The following is a 16,538-nucleotide window of genomic DNA, read 5'->3' on the forward strand; positions in this document are numbered from 1 at the left end:
GTTGGTGTGTGCCTGTAGTCCCAGCTACTCGGGAGGCTGAGGCAGGAGAATCACTTGAACCCAGGAGGAGGAGGTTGCAGTGAGCTGATATTGCACCACTGCACTCCAGCCTGGGCGACAGAGTGAGACTCCGTCTCAGGAAAAAAAAAGGAAACCTACACAAGAAACCTCTAAGAAAGGTTTTGCAAGATCTAAAATAGCATGTGGCATATAAGTACACGTCATAGAAACAGTGTATATTATATGATTCTTGACTAACAGCTTGATGAAGACAAGAATAAAAACACGATTGGTAGGCCAGGCACAATGGCTCATGCCTGTAATCCCAGAACTTTGGGACACCGAGGCGAGCAGATCACTTGAGGTCAGGAGTCTGAGGCCAGCCTGGCCAACATGGCGAAATCCTGTCACTACTAAAAATTCAAATATTAGCCGGGCGTGATGGCACACGCCTGTAATCCCAGCTACTTGGGAGGCTGAGGCACAAGAATCGCTTGAACCCAAGAGGCAGAGTTTGCAGTGAGCTGAGATCCCACCATTGCACTCCAGCCTGGGTGACAGTGCTTAAAAAAACAAACAAACAAAAAACCCACTATTGGTGTTTTTGTGTTTACTAAATTTTTTAAAAATATTTTTAAAATAATGCTTGCATATTGAGAAAAAGCCCCACTTAACGATAGAAATGAAAATGAATGATCCCCCATCTCCCTCCCAGCCTCCTCCCTGGAGCTGAGGACTGCAGTGGCTCCCATGTCTGCAAAGCATTTTATGTATACCACATCTTCAGGGGCATTCATTCCTGTGCCCTTCACGTGTCATCTGCTAGTTTTTTGTTTTGTTTTTTTGCACAAGTGACTTTAGAGATCTTTATTAGCACACACAAGCTTCTAGCTGACCACTTAACCAGCATTCTGAACCTCATCAGACAGGATGATGTCCATGTTTCTAGGCTGCCACCTGGAATGTCCATGTTTCTAGGCTGCTGCTCTGGGGGAAGAGGTTGTTGGATGCAAATGTTTAGAGCGCCTGCACCCAAAAGCAGAGATCTTTGCTCAGGTTGATGAAAGTAAACCTTCTGTCTGAGAGAGGGACGGGTGTCCACTATCAAGAGCTCAACTTCCACCAACTCAGGGGAAGGGAAGTCACAGGACACAATGAATCAAATATTCCTGATCCTTAGGTTTCTGCCCAACGATCCTGGAATATGAGCATGAAGTACAAGATGTAGAACTGAGCCTGAGGCACCTCCACCTCCTCGCTGCACCCTCTGCTCCTCACCCCTGACTCTAGCATTGAGCTGCCCCGGGGTCCAGCCTTGGGTCTTCTCCGCCTTCATTTTTTGCACCTCTCACCACTCTTGAGGGGCGTCTCTCCACCATCTGTGAATTCTACATTATTTCACACAGTATAATTTTATACAGTCAGACCCTAAAGAAAAGCTACCCCAAAGGTGAGAAACCAGCTTCTCCTTGTGAAGAGCCAGAGTTAAGTAGACTAAGGGACTAACGGGAAAGTGACGTGCATGGATGAGCGTCTTGGGGGCGCATCATGGTATCAAAGCATGAGTTAAAGTGCTGGTTCTGCAGCGGCACGTCACTGGGAAGACGCTTTGCTAAAGGCTGGCTGGCCCCACATCAGGGTGTGAATCAGGTGAGGGTTTACTTGACCCTCAGACTTGGCTTCGCAGGAGCTCCCGAGAAAGCATGAGTGGCCTGGCCCCTTTAACATGCTCTCCTCTTCTCTACTGATGGGACTTCTGAGGACGCTTAGTGGGATATCCCTTTCTAGGGATCGCCCGCCTCCCTGGTTACTGCTGATTGGTGCACTGTGGGCACTTGGCCCGAGCTGGACTTTGGGGCCCCTCCCTGAGTCTGGACTTGGGACAGGGAGCAGGAGCAGGCCGTCCTAACCTGGCCGTGTTCTCCTGGGAGACTGTGGGATACCCCAGTGGCCTCAGGTTAAGTGCACTTCTAACTTCAGCTGGTCTGGGCTGATTCCACTGGTAACCACAACAGAGTTTCTGGTGGAAGAGCGAAGGGGAAGCCCCTTGTATCACATCTGGGGAAGAGATGTCCCTGCGGTGTGGAGTTCCGAGTATTGTTCCCTCGTTATTACTTCTCTTCCTGCTTGAACTCATTATTAAATTAATTCCAGCACAATCTTAGATTTTCTTAGAAGGATTAGGCATTTCTGCTCTTAAATATTCTGACTCACAAGACTTGATCAACTGATACCTGGGTTTCATTTTATGCCCAGATGATCTATTTTGCTAGCTGTTTCTATCTCTCTCTTTTTTTTTTTTTTTTTTTTTTTTTTTACAAGAGATGGGGGTCTTGCTATGTTGCTCAGGCTAGACTCAAACTCCTGGGCTCAAGTGATCCTCTTAGCTCGGCCTCCCAGGTAGCTGGGACTACAGGTGCATATTACCATGCCTGGCTTAGTTGTTTAATACAGTCAAGCTGAGAATTACAAAAGTCAATGATCCTGAGTTATTTTATACTAATGTGGGGTTGGCAGACGATTCCACTGTAGGAAGTAGGAAAGATCACCAAGGAAGTAGAAATCTGGGGACAGGCCAATGTCATTACGTGGGAATTGAACAGAAAAATGGAAGAGTCATCCAGAAAAAGGGAACAACCTGATAGAAAAATTGGCAAATATGGCCGGGCGCGGTGGCTCAAGCCTGTAATCCCAGCACTTTGGGAGGCCGAGGCAGGCGGATCACGAGGTCAGGAGACAGAGACCATCCTGGCTAACACAGTGAAACCCTGTCTCTACTAAAAATACAAAAAACTAGCCGGGCGAGGTGGCGGGCGCCTGTAGTCCCAGCTACTCAGGAGGCTGAGGCAGGAGAATGGCGTAAACCCAGGAGGCGGAGCTTGCAGTGAGCTGAGATCTGGCCACTGCATTCCAGCTCTGGGCGACAGAGCGAGACTCCATCTCAAAAAAAAAAAAAAAGAAAGTAAAAGAAAAATCGGCAAATAATATGACCAGAAATAGAAACACAAATGGCTCCTATAAATGATATTCATCCTTGATAGCAAGAGAAACATAAATGAGAATTCTAAGAAACACTTAGACCCCCCAGGGAACTGTTCTGGATGAAAACACTCCGAGATACGACTTTTCTAAGCAGTTCTGCTACTCAGACGCAACTCTCTAGGGAGAGGCTGGTGTGCACTATGAGCTGGTCCAGGCCCCGAGGACAGTGGTTTGGGCATCTGCTAAGCCACAGGGCATGCCCTGGACCCATCTGCACCCCCTTCTCAGTGTTTTTCTAAATGTACACATGTGCGAAATGGCAAAAGCACCAGGTTACTCACTGCTCCATTGTCTACCCTCTTCTCGGTGCTTTTCTAAATGTACACATGTGCGAAATGGCAAAAGCATCAGGTTACTCACTGCACCATTGTCCACCCCCTTTTTGGTGCTTTCTAAATGTATACATGGGCAAAATGGCAAAAGCACCAGGTTACTCACTGCTCCACTGTCTAATTAGCAAAGACTGAAAACCACCGAAATGTTAATCAATAGGGGCTGGTTCAATAAATTATAACATTCATCTAATGAAGAACCGGCTTAAAGAAAACAAGGAAGTTCACTATTTACCCATATGAAAGAATCACCAGGATACGCCGTAAAATGAAAAAAGCAAGAAACATGACAGTGTGCACAGGACGCCACCACTTATGTGAAAAAGAATGAGGAAATCAGAAGACAATGTCCTCTATGCGATATTTCTACCAAAAATGTTTGAAATGAAAGTATTATGAGGAGACAAACACAGCCAACTTGAGTGACAGTCTATAAAACAACCAGTCTACATCCTCAAAATGTCAATTTCACTAAAGACCAAAAAATGAAAATAAAAAAAAGGGCCGGGCGCGGTGGCTCAAGCCTGTAATCCCAGCACTTTGGGAGGCCAAGACGGGCGGATCACGAGGTCAGGAGATCGAGACCATCCTGGCTAACACGGTGAAACCCCATCTTTACTAAAAAATACAATACAAAATAAATAAATAAATAAATAAAAAATAAAAGAAAATAAAAAAAAGAAAGGGAGGAGAAAAGGAAGGAATGCAGGCAGACTAACCAATCGACTGCCCAGGGAATTGTTCTTGATTTAAAAAAACTAGCCAGATGTTGTAGCTCACGCCTGTAATCCCAGCACTTTGGGAGGCCGAGGCAGGCAGATCTCTTGACGTCAGGAGCTTGAGACCAGCCTGACCCACATGGTGAAACCCCATCTTTACTAAACATACCAAAAATTAGCTGGGTGTGGTGGTGCACGCCTGTAATCCTAGCTACTGAGAAGGCTGAGGCGGGATAATCGTTTGAACCCAGGAGGTAGAAGTTGCAGTGAGCTGAGTATGTGCCACTGCATTCTAGCCTGGGCGACACAGCAAGACTCCGTCACACACACACACAAAAGAGACTAGAGAGAAATAACAGTGAAATACAATGTATGAGCCTTTACTGGATCCTGCTCTAAAGGACATTCCTCGGACAGCTGGAGAAATGTGAATATAAACTGCATCTTGGATGTCAGCACTGTCACTGTTTCATTTCCTAGAGTGTGAGAACTCTACTGTGGCTGTGTAGGGAATGCCCTAGGCCTTAGGAGAGTGATGTCTAAATATGCAGGACTGAAGCATCATATCTGTGATAAACTCACAAATACTCAGGAAAAATACCCATGTAGCAAGAGGGAAAGCAGACCTGGCAGTGGGAATGGCTGGCGAATAGACACAGAGGGTGGATGAGTGTCCTTGCACTGTTCTTTCAATTCCTCCCATAATGTAGAAACTCCAAAATCTCAAGTGAGAGAAAGAATGCATTTGTGTGTGCCTGAAGAAGCAGGAGAGGTGGTAAGAAGCCGTGTGTGCTGGAAGGCAGCAGCCAGGGGACTGAGGAGACAGGACATGGCTCAGTCTTCACTCTGGATGCCTGTTACCCTTTTTGAATCTTGAAACATGTGAATGTGTTACCTGTGGTTAATTAAGTAAACACATTATAACATTTCTGCCATACATTTGTGATTCAGTTGGCTCTGCACTGTGTCACTCTGCTGTGGGTCTGTCCTGCATGCTGTGCGATGGTGGGCAGCGTCCACCACCCACTGGGGTCCAGCAGAATTCTCCCCCCAAATTGCGACAACAGAAAATGTGACTGGACACTGCCCCATGTCCCCTGGGGGACAGAATCAACCCTGGTTAAGAAGCCCTGAGCTAGACAAACAGGCTTTGGGAAAAGTGACAGAATCTGGGCGCTTATCTCATCTTTACGAATGTGTTTCCTAGCAAAGTTCACTTACAAAGGTGCAGACACACCTTTGCCACAGAGCGGCAAATTTTCAAGCCTTTCTTCCAATACAAAACAAAATCTACAATTGCATCTGACAAGATCAACTGAATTTGGCAACAACACGTTTCACATATTTTTATCTTTCATACTCTTGAGCGTGGTCAGAAAAGGCCAAGATCTGAAAACAGCGTCTCACGAGCATCGACTCACCCTGTCCCCAGACAGCAGGCAGTTTCCACTGGGGCTCCAGCTGAGCACGGTGATGTCGGCTGTGTGTGTCGGGGGCATCGTGTGCTGCTCCTTGTCCTGCTTGTTAAACACTGTCACTTCTCCAGTCTCCCAGCCCATAGCCAGCACCAGCCGTGTCGGGTGCCAGCACAGGGAAGCAACTCGGAATGGCCTCTCGACGTGTGTATCTGGCACACACTCCCCCTGCATTGGACAAGAGGCAAAATCCCGCAGTTCAGAAAGCGACAGCTACTTTTAAGAACTTCTGTCTAGGCTGGGCATGGCGGCTCACTCCTGTAATTACAGCACTTTGGGAGGCTGAGGCGAGTAGATCACAAAGTCAGGAGTTCGAGACCAGCCGGGCCAATTCGGTGAAACTCTGTCTCCACTAAAAATACAAAAATTAGCCAGGCATGGTGGCTACTTTTTGTATATTTAGCAGACACAGGGTTTCCTCATATTGGCCAGGCTGGTCTCAAACTCCTGACCTCGTGATCTGCCCACCTTGGCCTCCCAAAGTGCTGGGATTACAGGCATAAGCCACCGCGCCCGGCCATGTGCATGTTTTCTAAAATTGTCTAAAGCAGCAGCTTTGGGGAAGATATGAGTGTTTTCAGAGATTAACTTGGTTTGCCCCCAGTTGTTCCACTGGGCTCAGGAGCCATCTTCTGTGATCTCTTCATTGTCCGATAGATCGTTATTTTGAAATCCTGAAGTTTTCCTTGTGCCAACTGGAAGCACAGAAATATGCTGCTAACTAGTTTTACAATAGTATGCTTCAGACCTTCTAAATTAAACAATTTTATCTAAAATTGCTATAACTTTGGAATTTAATAATATTTATTTAAAAAAAAAATCCCATTTACAATACATGTTATAGGCTCCTGCAAGGGAGAATCTACCCAAAAACATGGGCAAAACTGGGGTTGGTGCTGGGGCTGGACTAAGCCCTAAAGGTGCCACAGCCTTCACATAGCTGCCGGTGTACGGAGGAGCCTGCCAGCAACAAGGAAGCTGCAGACCAGCGCTGCACCGGGCCACAAGGGCATGTGTGTGTGGGGGGCAGTTCCTGAGGAAGAGGCCGCTTAGCCACTTTCACCTGAAGGATTAATGCATTAATTACGCAAATGGACGAAGGAGTGCCTTCTATGCAGGGGGCACAGCACGTGCAGGGCTGGAAGGCCGAGGAAGGCCGTGGAAGGCTGTGTCGGCATCAAGGAAGGTGAGCCTGATGTGACAGATGGCAGAGTGCTGAGGGCCACATCAGGGACTCCATGTTCACCCAAAGAGCAGTGCGGGGCAGGTGAGGCGGAAGCAGGGAGTGATTCCATCTGTGATGCCAGGACAGGCCAGGCCTGGCTGCCATGTGGAGTACAGTAGAGGAGGCCTGTGAGGGCACAGCTGCAGCAGTAGGAAGTTGTACTGGTGTCCAAGAGAGGGGGATGGGAGCCTGGAGGAGGGAAGGGTGATTGGAAGGGCAAGAAGCGGCAGACTCGCTAGAGGTTCCGGGGGAGAAACTGGGAGGATCTAGTGACGGGTTACAAGGTAGAGGAGTGGGAGATGTCAACAGTCACACCCAGGTCCCTGTTCTAGAAACCAGGATAAAGGAGGTGCCTTTCATTGAGATAGGAGGTACCCATTTCAGTGAGCAAGAGATATGAGGCAGGGGAGGGGTGGGGGACAATTTCAGTTCAGTCTTGTGTAGTCTGAGATCTCCTTGAAACATCCTAGAGATGTCAGGAAGGCAGCTGGGTCTCTAAGCTTACTGCTCAGAGGGAACTCCGAGGCAGGAGATGTGTGTCTGCAAGCCACTGAGGATGCTCACACCACAGGAGGAAGAAACAGAGAGAAGCCTTGACCAACAGAGAGGAAGGCCATGGTGTTCACAGGCTGGAAATGGAGGAAGAGCTGGCAAAGCCATGGAGGTCGGGCAGGGAACACCCCACCCCTGCGCTCTCAGGCATGTTTCCTAGAGGACTTCACGGGAATGTGGTACAGACAAGGACCCTGAAACACTCAGGCGGTGACACCAAGAAGCAACTGATGACTGTCATTGCTTGGGTGGAGTTGTGGTGGCAACAGGGAGCCTGCAGAAGAGTGAGTGGAGGAGGAAACCTCATTTTCTTTTTTTGAGACGGAGTCTCGCTGTCTCCCAGGCTGGAGTGCAGTGGCTCCACCTCGGCTCACTGCAAGCTCCGCCTCCCGGGTTCACGCCATTCTCCTGCCTCAGCCTCCTGAGTAGTTGGGACTACAGGTGCCCACCACCATGCCCAGCTAATTCTTTGTATTTTCAGTAGAGACGGGGTTTCACCGTGTTAGCCAGGATGGTCTCGATCTCCTGACCGCGTGATCCGCCCACCTCAGCCTCCCAAAGTGCTGGGATTACAGGCATGAGCCACCGCCCCCGGCACTTCATTTTCTTTGTGGAGTAGGAGGTGCAATGGGCACTGAGAGGGTGGTTATGGAAGTCTGAGGAGTTTGGGGAAAGTTTCTGTTGGGGGTGAACTGTGTCCCCACAAAAATATGTGGAAGTCCTGGTCCTTGTGACGTGGCCTCCTTTGGAAACATGGTCTTTGCAGATATGGGTAAGCTCAGGTGAGGTCATTAGAGCAGGCCCTAGTTACATATGCCAGGTGTCCTTTTAGGAAGAGGAGAAGAGGCCGGGCGCGGTGGCTCAAGCCTGTAATCCCAGCACTTTGCGAGGCCGAGACGGGCGGATCACGAGGTCAGGAGATCGAGACCATCCTGGTTAACACGGTGAAACCCCGTCTCTACTAAAAAAAATACAAAAAACTAGCCGGTCGAGGTGGCGGACGCCTGTAGTCCCAGCTACTCGGGAGGCGGAGGCAGGAGAATGGCGTGAACCCGGGAGGCGGAGCTTGCAGTGAGCCGAGATCCGGCCACTGCACTCCAGCCTGGGTGACAGCGCGAGACTCCGTCTCAAAAAAAAAAAAAAAAACAAAAAAAAACAAAGGAAGAGGAGAAGAGATGCAGACACACAGAAGGGAAGGCCGGATGACACCAGAGGCAGGGCTGGAGCAGTGCATCTGCCCGCCAGGGAGTGCTAGGGTTGCTGGGAACCGCAGGAGCAGGACAGCAGCTTAGGGCAGACTCTCCCCTCAGCCTTCAGAGCCAGCGGACTCCTGATTTTGGAGTTCTGGCCTTTGGAGAGCTGCCAGAGCACCTTTCTGTTGTTTAAAGCCACCCAGTTTGTGGAAACGATTGGAGTTCCAAATGGCCACTGTGGAGCATGAAGGAGGGTGCTGACAGAGGAGGATGCCTCAGCATCCACAAACAGCACTGTGGGCCATTTCTGGTGGTGACCATGAACTGATAGTGGCTTAATGCTGATGAGCCTTAAGGATTCCTAAACATGTCCCCAAGCCACCAAAATAGCTAGGGTGAAAGAACTGCCCACGTACTAGAGCTTTCATAATACTGGGCTTTGACATCTGTGAAAACTGATGATGGATGTTGTTTTCTTTTTCTTTCTTTTATTTTTGGGGACAGAGTTTCGCTTTTGTTGCCCAGGCTGGAGTGCAACGGTGCGATCTCCGCTCACTGTAACCTCCGCCTCCTGGGTTCAAGCGATTCTCCTGCCTCAGCCTCCCGAGTAGCTGGGATTACAGGCACGCGCCACCACGCCGGGCTAATTTTGTATTTTTAGTAGAGATGGGGTTTCTCCACGTTGGTCAGGCTGGTCTCGAACTCCCAACCTCAAGTGATCCACCCACCTTGGTTTCACAAAGTGCTGGGATTACAGGCGTGAGCTACTGTGCCCGGCCTGATGGATGTTGTTTTCTTCATGAATAACCTAGAGTAGATTTCGTTTGAACACACACACACAGGCACACATACACACGCATACACCCCCCGACATACACGCATACAGATGCACACACACACCCATATGCACACACATACACAGATGCACACATAGATATGCACATACACACACCAACACACATACACGCACATAGGGATGCACACATATACACACACATGCACACACATACCCATATGCACACACACGTGTGCACACACTCACAGATGCACACACATGAGAACAACAGCAACACAAACAATGTGGGCCCGAAGCTACCACAGTTAGGCTCCTTGCTTCTGAGCACTCACTTGCTCCAGGTAAATATCCACGCTGCCTGTTGAGGTTGTGCTGATGTAAGCAACTGCCAGGAATGGATGGACAGGGTGCCAGCTGATGTGTGAGGGTGACCCCGCTGCATCTGGGGCTTCTATCTGGTGGTCAAAATAGAGGGCCATGACAGAACTCAGGCCTGCTCAGCGCTGAAACCTGCAGGGAAAAAAAATGACCAAGTCCAATCAGTTTTAAATAAAACAAACAAAATGACTATACATGGAATGACAAAAGGGAAGCATCCCAAAGCTACCATTGGAAGACCATCGGCAACTTGAAAATGCCTTGTGGACTGAGCAGACAACCTGATGCGAGGAGATCTCCAACAGGGAGAAATGCAGACGAGAAGTAGTTAGACTCGGAATCACCCAGGCTGTGTGACAGAGACGAATACAACTCATGGCCATCAAAGAAGGAAAGAAAGAAAAGCCCTGCAGCCTAGACTACACATGCAATCCTCAGTAACTTTCATTCCAGTCACAATAAGGACAAGTTCTATTTCTGTAGTTGCCTCTTTTTTCCTTTTAGACCAAGTCTCGCTCTGTTACCCAGGCTGGAGTGCAGTGGTGAGATCACGGCTCACTGCAGCCTCAAACTCCTGGGCTCAAGTGATCCTCCCACCTCAGTCTCTCAAGTAGCTGGGACTACAGACATGCACTACCATGGCCAGCTAGTTTTTAAATAATTTGTGTAGACACAGAGTTTTACTATGTTGCCCAGGTTGGTCTTGAACTCCTGAGCTCAGGTAATCCTCCTGCCTTGGCCTCTTAAAGTGCTGGGATTATAGCTGTGAGTCACCGCTGCCTTTTAAACAACATTTTCAAACAAAATAAAAGCAAACTGCTCCAGAAGAGAGTACTGGTACAGAAAAAAACCAGTACTTAATTTCCAGTAAAGCATAAAATCAGACTGTCCGCTACCTCTGACTCACAGGTGGTAGAAGACAGAAGGCTTCCTCCATTAGAGAGTCAAGAACGCACAGCTGCAGCAGCTGTGAGAAGTTGAGCTTGATCAGTTACGTGAACTTAGTGAACTAATCGCTCTCATTCTTCCTCTCAGATCTGGAAAAGATATACATATTGTCCCTTTTCAGGAAGGTTAGGGTGATACATGAAGTGACAGTCTGGTTACTCTCACTTTTTTACACCTCAGTCAATTTGGAGAAGTTAACTGGCAGAGAAGAGCATATTTGTAGACATGTTTGCCACCATTTAAAATTATTCAGGATGGGTGCGGTGGCTCATGCCTGTAATCCTAGCAATTTGGGAGGCCGAGGCAGGCAGATTGTGTGAGCTCAGGAGTTCAAGACCAGCCTGAGCAAAATGGAGAACGTGCACCACCGCCCCCGCCGCCGTCTACTAAAAATACAAAAAATTAGCCAGTTGTGGTGGTGCACGCCTGTAATCCCAGCTACTCTGGAGTCTGAGACAGAAGAATCGCTAGAACCTGGGAGGCAGAGATTGCAGTGAGCTGAGATCACCCCACTGCACTCCAGCCTGGCAACAGAACAAGACTCTGTCTCAAAAAATAAATTAAAAAAAAAAAAAAGAAACCCAAACAACAAACAAACACACATACAGATCAAAACCTGGGCAATTTAAAACAGCGAAAGAAACCTTTAAATTAAAAAATATGTATTTTGTTTAGAGACAGGGCTCCCAGGCTGGAGAGCAGTGGTGTGATCATGGCTCACTGTAGCCTTGAACTCCTGGGCTCAAGTGATCCTCCTGCCTCAGTCTCCCAAGTAGCTGGAACTGCCTCTTAAAATGAGTTTTGGCCGGGCGCGGTGACTCACACCTGTAATGCCAGCACTTTGGGAGGCTGAGGTGGGTGGATCACGAGGTCAGAAGATCGAGACCATCCTGGACAACATGGTGAAACCTCGTCTCTACTAAAAAATACAAAAATTAGCTGGGTGTGGTGGTGCCTGCCTATAATCCCACCTACTCAGGAGGCTGAGGCACAAGAATCGCTTGAATCCAGGAGGCAGAGGTTGCAGTGAGCCAAGATCTCACCACTGCACTCCAGCCTGGGCAACAGAGCGAAACTCTGTTTTGGAAAAAAAAAAAAAAGAGTTTTAACATGTTGCAGCCAGCCAAGGTTACAAATCCTGGGGTATGGGAAATTAGTATCTAACAAGTTTACTCTGTGAAAATATTTCTCTGAAAAATGAGTGATACGTTAGTACAACACTTTGTACTAACTATGAAGGCAAATGGTCCTAATTACTTTCTTTCCTGCCTGGGGTTTTTCAAGGTTCCCGCCCGGCTTTGGGTAAGGGAGTTCTCAGGGCTTGATGGCTTTGCCTTTGTCCTGTGCTTCTTGCCCAGTGTCCCCACACAACGCTGGGCTTCTCCGTGGCTGCACTTAGACTTTACTGTAAATGTGAGTTTCGTTGCTCACACACTGCCCCCCATATTATCTTTCCCAGAGAGCCGGAGGCACCCAGTATTCCCAGCTTCTTAGAACAGTGCCTTGCACAGAACAGGCCCTGCGCGGATGAAGCTGCGTATTAGCAAGGAGAGAGATTCTTCCTGTTGTGTTATTAATATAACAAACGGGTTGCAGGCCTGACTGAATGAGTTCCATTTTTACACAATGCATTAATATAATTCTTCATAGTTCCTTTCACCTGCATTTTAACAAGTTCCCAAAATGAGTATTATCAGTATAATTTATAAAAGTTGACACAAGGAGGAGAGATGGCTACCAATAAAATAGTTACGTACTTGATGACAATCTGCAATAGCGTTAGCTCGGAAACGAGTACCCTTCCTTTCCTTGAAACAAAGTCCCAGTCTCCGGAACATACAACTGGGAGATGTATCAACTTTGGGGAACCAGAGAAAAACTGTATTTATTCTAACTGATGTACTCCTCTCACTTTTAGGCGTCCAGCGTCTCCAGAGCCTCTACAAGTGCCTCCATTAAACTAGCTTTTGGAAAGAATCTGTTAAGCCCATTCAGCTAAGCGGCACGGGGTCACAGGGCTTTGAGTAGCCTTCCTCCTCTGTGACGCCGAATAGGGAACCCCTGGACGGGGCTCCACGGTGGACTCTCAGGGGCAGGCACCCGGGACCACCCTACAAAGCCTCGCTCTCCAGGCCACAATGCAGAGCCTCCGGTCTGCGCAGGGTCCTCGTTGCATACCAGCGGACGGTATCGAGAAGCCATGCGCTGGCGGTTTGATGCAACGCGACCCTCAGAGCCGACCCGGCGTGTGACCAAGCATAGAATGTTTTTTTTTTTGCTCCTCTCGTTAGTCCCGCTTCATCTGGGGTGTGTGATGGCGCCGCCCACCTCCCCACCCCGCCCATTCCAAAGGGACTCTCCCAGCGACCGGAATCAGCCGCGATTCGAGGCCGTGCGGGGGCGACAGCCATCATCCTACGGGCGACCTGGACCCCGCGCCAAGCCCGCCCCAGCCTCGATGGGACCCTCGAAGGGACTCGCGAGGGGCCGCGGGGACTCGGCGGCGACGGGATCGTGGGAGGAGACAGGAGGGTCCCGACGCCCGCCACCGGTCAGATCCTCGGCCCCAAACCCCTGCCTGGCTCCTAAGGACCTGGGTCGGCCGCCCTAGCCCTTAAGGCCACTCACCTCCGCCAGGCCGCTGAGCCGCCGCGCGTTGCCGGGACAACGGCGCGCCAGGAACGCGGAAATAGCCGAAGGTGAGCGAGGCGGCCCCGAGGACGCCCGAAGCGCCCCGAGCGGCCGGAAAGAGCCGAAGGCGATCGGGCACGCACGTGCGGCTCCGAGGTCTGAGCGCCGGGGGCCGGGTTATTCCGTTCTGCAAGAGAGAAGCCGGACGAGCTTTTTTTAGGAGAGACGGCGGCGCAGGGCCGGCGTCCGGGTCCCCTTCGTATTGAGGGCGCGCTGTCACAGCCCCAATCGACCGCGGCATCCTCCCCTCCTGGGCGTGTTCCCCTCCCGTGCATCCCGAGGCGGGGCCTTTCCAGCGCCGGGCGGTCTCAGCCCAGGCCTTCGCTGGGCTCCGCTTTTCTAGTCTGGGAGTGGAGGGCGTGGGTCAGGCGTTTCTGGGAAAGTCGATGCGCTCGGCAGTGTCCTGAGCTGTTGGGTGACTGAGGGCCTGTGTCCATTGCCGGGCCCCGGACTCCACAGAACGGAGCAAGGCAGGGAGCGCCCCCCAGAAAGCAGCTGGCGGCCGGGCGCGGGGCTCGCGCCTGGGCTTCCAGCGCTTGGGAGGCCGGGGCGGGCGGATCGTTGGAGCCCAGGAGTTCGAGACCAGCCTGGGCAACATGGCGAGATTCCGTCTCTAAAAAACTACAAAAATTAGCCTGGTGCGGTGGCGCCTGTAGTCTCAGCTACAGGAGGCTGAGGGAGAAGGATCGCCTGAGCCCCGGGAGGCGGAGCTTGCAGTGAGCCGAGATCGCGCCACTGCACTCCAGCCTGGGCGACAGAGCGAGACTCCGTCTCAAAAAAAGAAAAAGAAAAAAAAACACTAGAATTTGAAAAACACCCCTCTGCTTTGTTGCTATGAAGAAAATGACCAAGTGCCCAGCACCGCTCGGCCACGCTAACGTAGCGCAGAAGCACACACCCCACTCAGGAAAGGGTGCGCGAAACTGCCTCGGACGCGCTTCCACACTTCTCCTCAGAACTCAGGTTCGCGCCCGATTCCACACTCCGAGTTACCACGGCGTTTTCTTCTCATGTATCCGTCAACACGGCTGCGGCCAATCACGGCACGGGCCCTGGCCTATTGGCTGCTTGTCCACCAATCCGAAGAGACGCACAGTCCGCAAGGTCGCGAGACTGGCGTCACAACAGTACTCGCGCCGTGGGCTCGCCCCCTACGCCCACCGGGCGAGCGCGCCCGCCCAGACCTAGCCAATGGGGGCGCCGTTTTGCGGAGACGCGCCCTAAGAAACCTTGGGCGTGCTCGCCCCCGCGCTCGTCGCCTCGCCCCGCGCGCCCGCGCGCCCCGGCCCCGCCCCCGCGCGCCGTCCGTGCGGCCCCCACCGGCCGCCGTAGCCGGAACTGCTGCTGAGCGCGGCGGGCCGGCTTTACTAGGCTGAGCTGCGGCAGTATCGGCGCCCGCAGCCCCCTCAACTGCGCGCCGGCCCGCGGAAGGGACGTGCCGGGGCTAGCGCCGCTCGGCCAGTCGCTCCCAAGGCGGACGACCAGCCAGGCGTCGCCGCCTCACTGCAGCCGGTGCTCGGGGGCCGCGGCTGCCCGGCCCGGCTGGTTCTGCGGGCACCCGGGGAGGCCCCGGGAAGCCAGGCTGCCGCCCGGCGTTGATGAAAAAGGTGACCAAAGCTGGGCGCTGGGGCTGTCATGGCGAGGCCGGGCCAGGGGGTCCTGTGGGGCGGCGCGGGAGAGCGCGGGGGAGGCGTCGCTCCCACAGCGCGCGGTACAGCCAGAACCGGCCTCGGGGCGAGGAGGCTTCTGCGTCCCCATCGCGAGACGCGCGCCGGTGCGGAGCGGGACGGGGCTCGAGGAGACTGCGCCTCCGAGAACGGTCCAGTCTGGTTGGAGGTTCTCGCGAAAAGGAGGCCATCCCCGTGCTCGTTGGCCCTTAGGGTAAAATCGGGACGGCGTCGGTCCTTTCGGCGGCGAAGAGCGCGTGCCCGTGCTCGGTCGGCGTCTTGGGAGTGGAGCCCGGCGAGCGGGCGAGTTCACTCCGGGGGCCGAGTTGGTTTTGCCTGGGTCGCGCGTGGCCTGCGGGCGGACAGGCCCCTGGGCAGCGGGGTTCTCTGGAGCCCGAGAAGAGGTCTTTGGGGGTTTGGGCTTCTTGAGTAGAAAGGGGTGGGCTGAGGAGGAAGAGTGGGAAGTTCTCTGCCACCAAGTGCCTTCAGTTGGGGTGTTTGTCGTGGGTGGTTTTGTTCTTTGGCAGAGTTTTTACAAACTAGCGTGAACTCAAGGGATTCGCTAGACCAATTCCCACAGGAGAAAACGGCCACGGATCCTTGCGTGATCTGCACCTCAGGGTGGGGGCATCAGTGCGACTTTGAAGCCATTTCCCCATCTCTGGGAAAGAGAGGTCCTCGCCCGCGTCCCTGTATTTCGTGGTTAGTGTTGGTGCCTCGATCGTGTGTTCCTTGGAAGTGGAAATGCCCCCGTTCTCATCAGCTGTGTTGAACGCAGGGTCAGTATCTGCTGAGGAATCTTCAGCCTTTTTGCTTCCTCACACGTGCCCGTCCCGGACTGTTTCTGGGCTGAAGCGGTTGGTGTGTACCTGATTCCCTGAGTTTATTTTTGAATGGCTCCGCTTTCTGGGCTGCAGCATTTTTAGTCACTGCATTTTGTTGTTGACATTTTACAGGGCAGTGGGTAGCAAAGTTAACGTAATAATTTTATTAATTGCTGCCAAGAGTTTTCACACCCATGTCTTCTACCGCTTCTTGCCCTTGGACCCGGACATAACTGGGCTGTCACTTTCCCGGGTGGTTCCAACCTGTTCCATGCAACAGGCTCCTTTGTTGCAAAAGCATTTTTGACTGGTACATCCTCGCAGCAGCTCCCATCTCCCACCCTGGGAAGAAGATTCCCAGAGACCCGGAGCTGATTATTCTTTACGTGTGTTTTAAAATAAGCAGGCGGGCCGGCGGCATTGGGCCACCATGGAGTTCCCCGTGCGGGCAGGCGAGCCCGCGCTTCTCCCGTCCCAGGGTGGATCCGGCCTCCTCCGCTCTCCTCTAGGGCCAACCCTGGGGACCAGCGCGCGGGGCAGGTGCGCGGGGCCCGGGAGCCCCGCGCCTTTCGGGGGGCGGGGAGGGGGTGGGACGAGGGGCTAGGGCTGGGGCTGCGGTCCGGCCGGCCGAGGCGGCGCAGGGAGCGAGGCCGGGGCTTAGGGCCAGGCCATGAGCCGCGGCCCCGCCGGGTAGGT

General features: G+C 52.1%; 2 protein-coding genes across 19 annotated transcripts in view; one reads left to right on the plus strand and one right to left on the minus strand.

The window, feature by feature from the left end:
- IFT140 (intraflagellar transport 140) overlaps window positions 1-13,343 on the minus strand; it is a 105,496-nt gene extending 92,153 nt beyond the window's left edge. For all 3 annotated transcript variants that reach the window (XR_013411325.1, XM_077985045.1, XM_015125280.3), the window contains exons 1-3: window positions 13,289-13,343; window positions 9,667-9,844; window positions 5,515-5,736 (exon numbers count right to left, since the gene is read on the minus strand). Coding sequence is in view for 2 of the 3 variants with exons in the window: in XM_077985045.1 (XP_077841171.1) it covers window positions 5,515-5,736; window positions 9,667-9,813 (369 nt within the window). In the remaining variant the exon portion in view is untranslated. The remainder of the gene's footprint in view (window positions 1-5,514; window positions 5,737-9,666; window positions 9,845-13,288) is intronic.
- Window positions 13,344-14,607: 1,264 nt separating this feature from the next.
- CRAMP1 (cramped chromatin regulator homolog 1) overlaps window positions 14,608-16,538 on the plus strand; it is a 66,989-nt gene continuing 65,058 nt past the window's right edge. For 10 of the 16 annotated variants that reach the window (XM_028840907.2, XM_028840909.2, XM_028840908.2 and 7 more), the window contains exon 1: window positions 16,228-16,382. In XM_028840907.2, coding sequence (XP_028696740.1) covers window positions 16,273-16,382 — 110 coding nt within the window. In that variant the 5' untranslated portion in view covers window positions 16,228-16,272. Of the gene's footprint in view, window positions 14,959-15,598; window positions 15,798-16,227; window positions 16,383-16,413; window positions 16,533-16,538 lie in introns of those variants that run through there. The other 6 variants (XM_015125290.3, XM_077985084.1, XM_077985087.1 and 3 more) reach the window with 3 other exon arrangements.

Source organism: Macaca mulatta, chromosome 20, assembly GCF_049350105.2.
Source record: "Macaca mulatta isolate MMU2019108-1 chromosome 20, T2T-MMU8v2.0, whole genome shotgun sequence".
NCBI lineage: Eukaryota > Metazoa > Chordata > Mammalia > Primates > Cercopithecidae > Macaca > Macaca mulatta.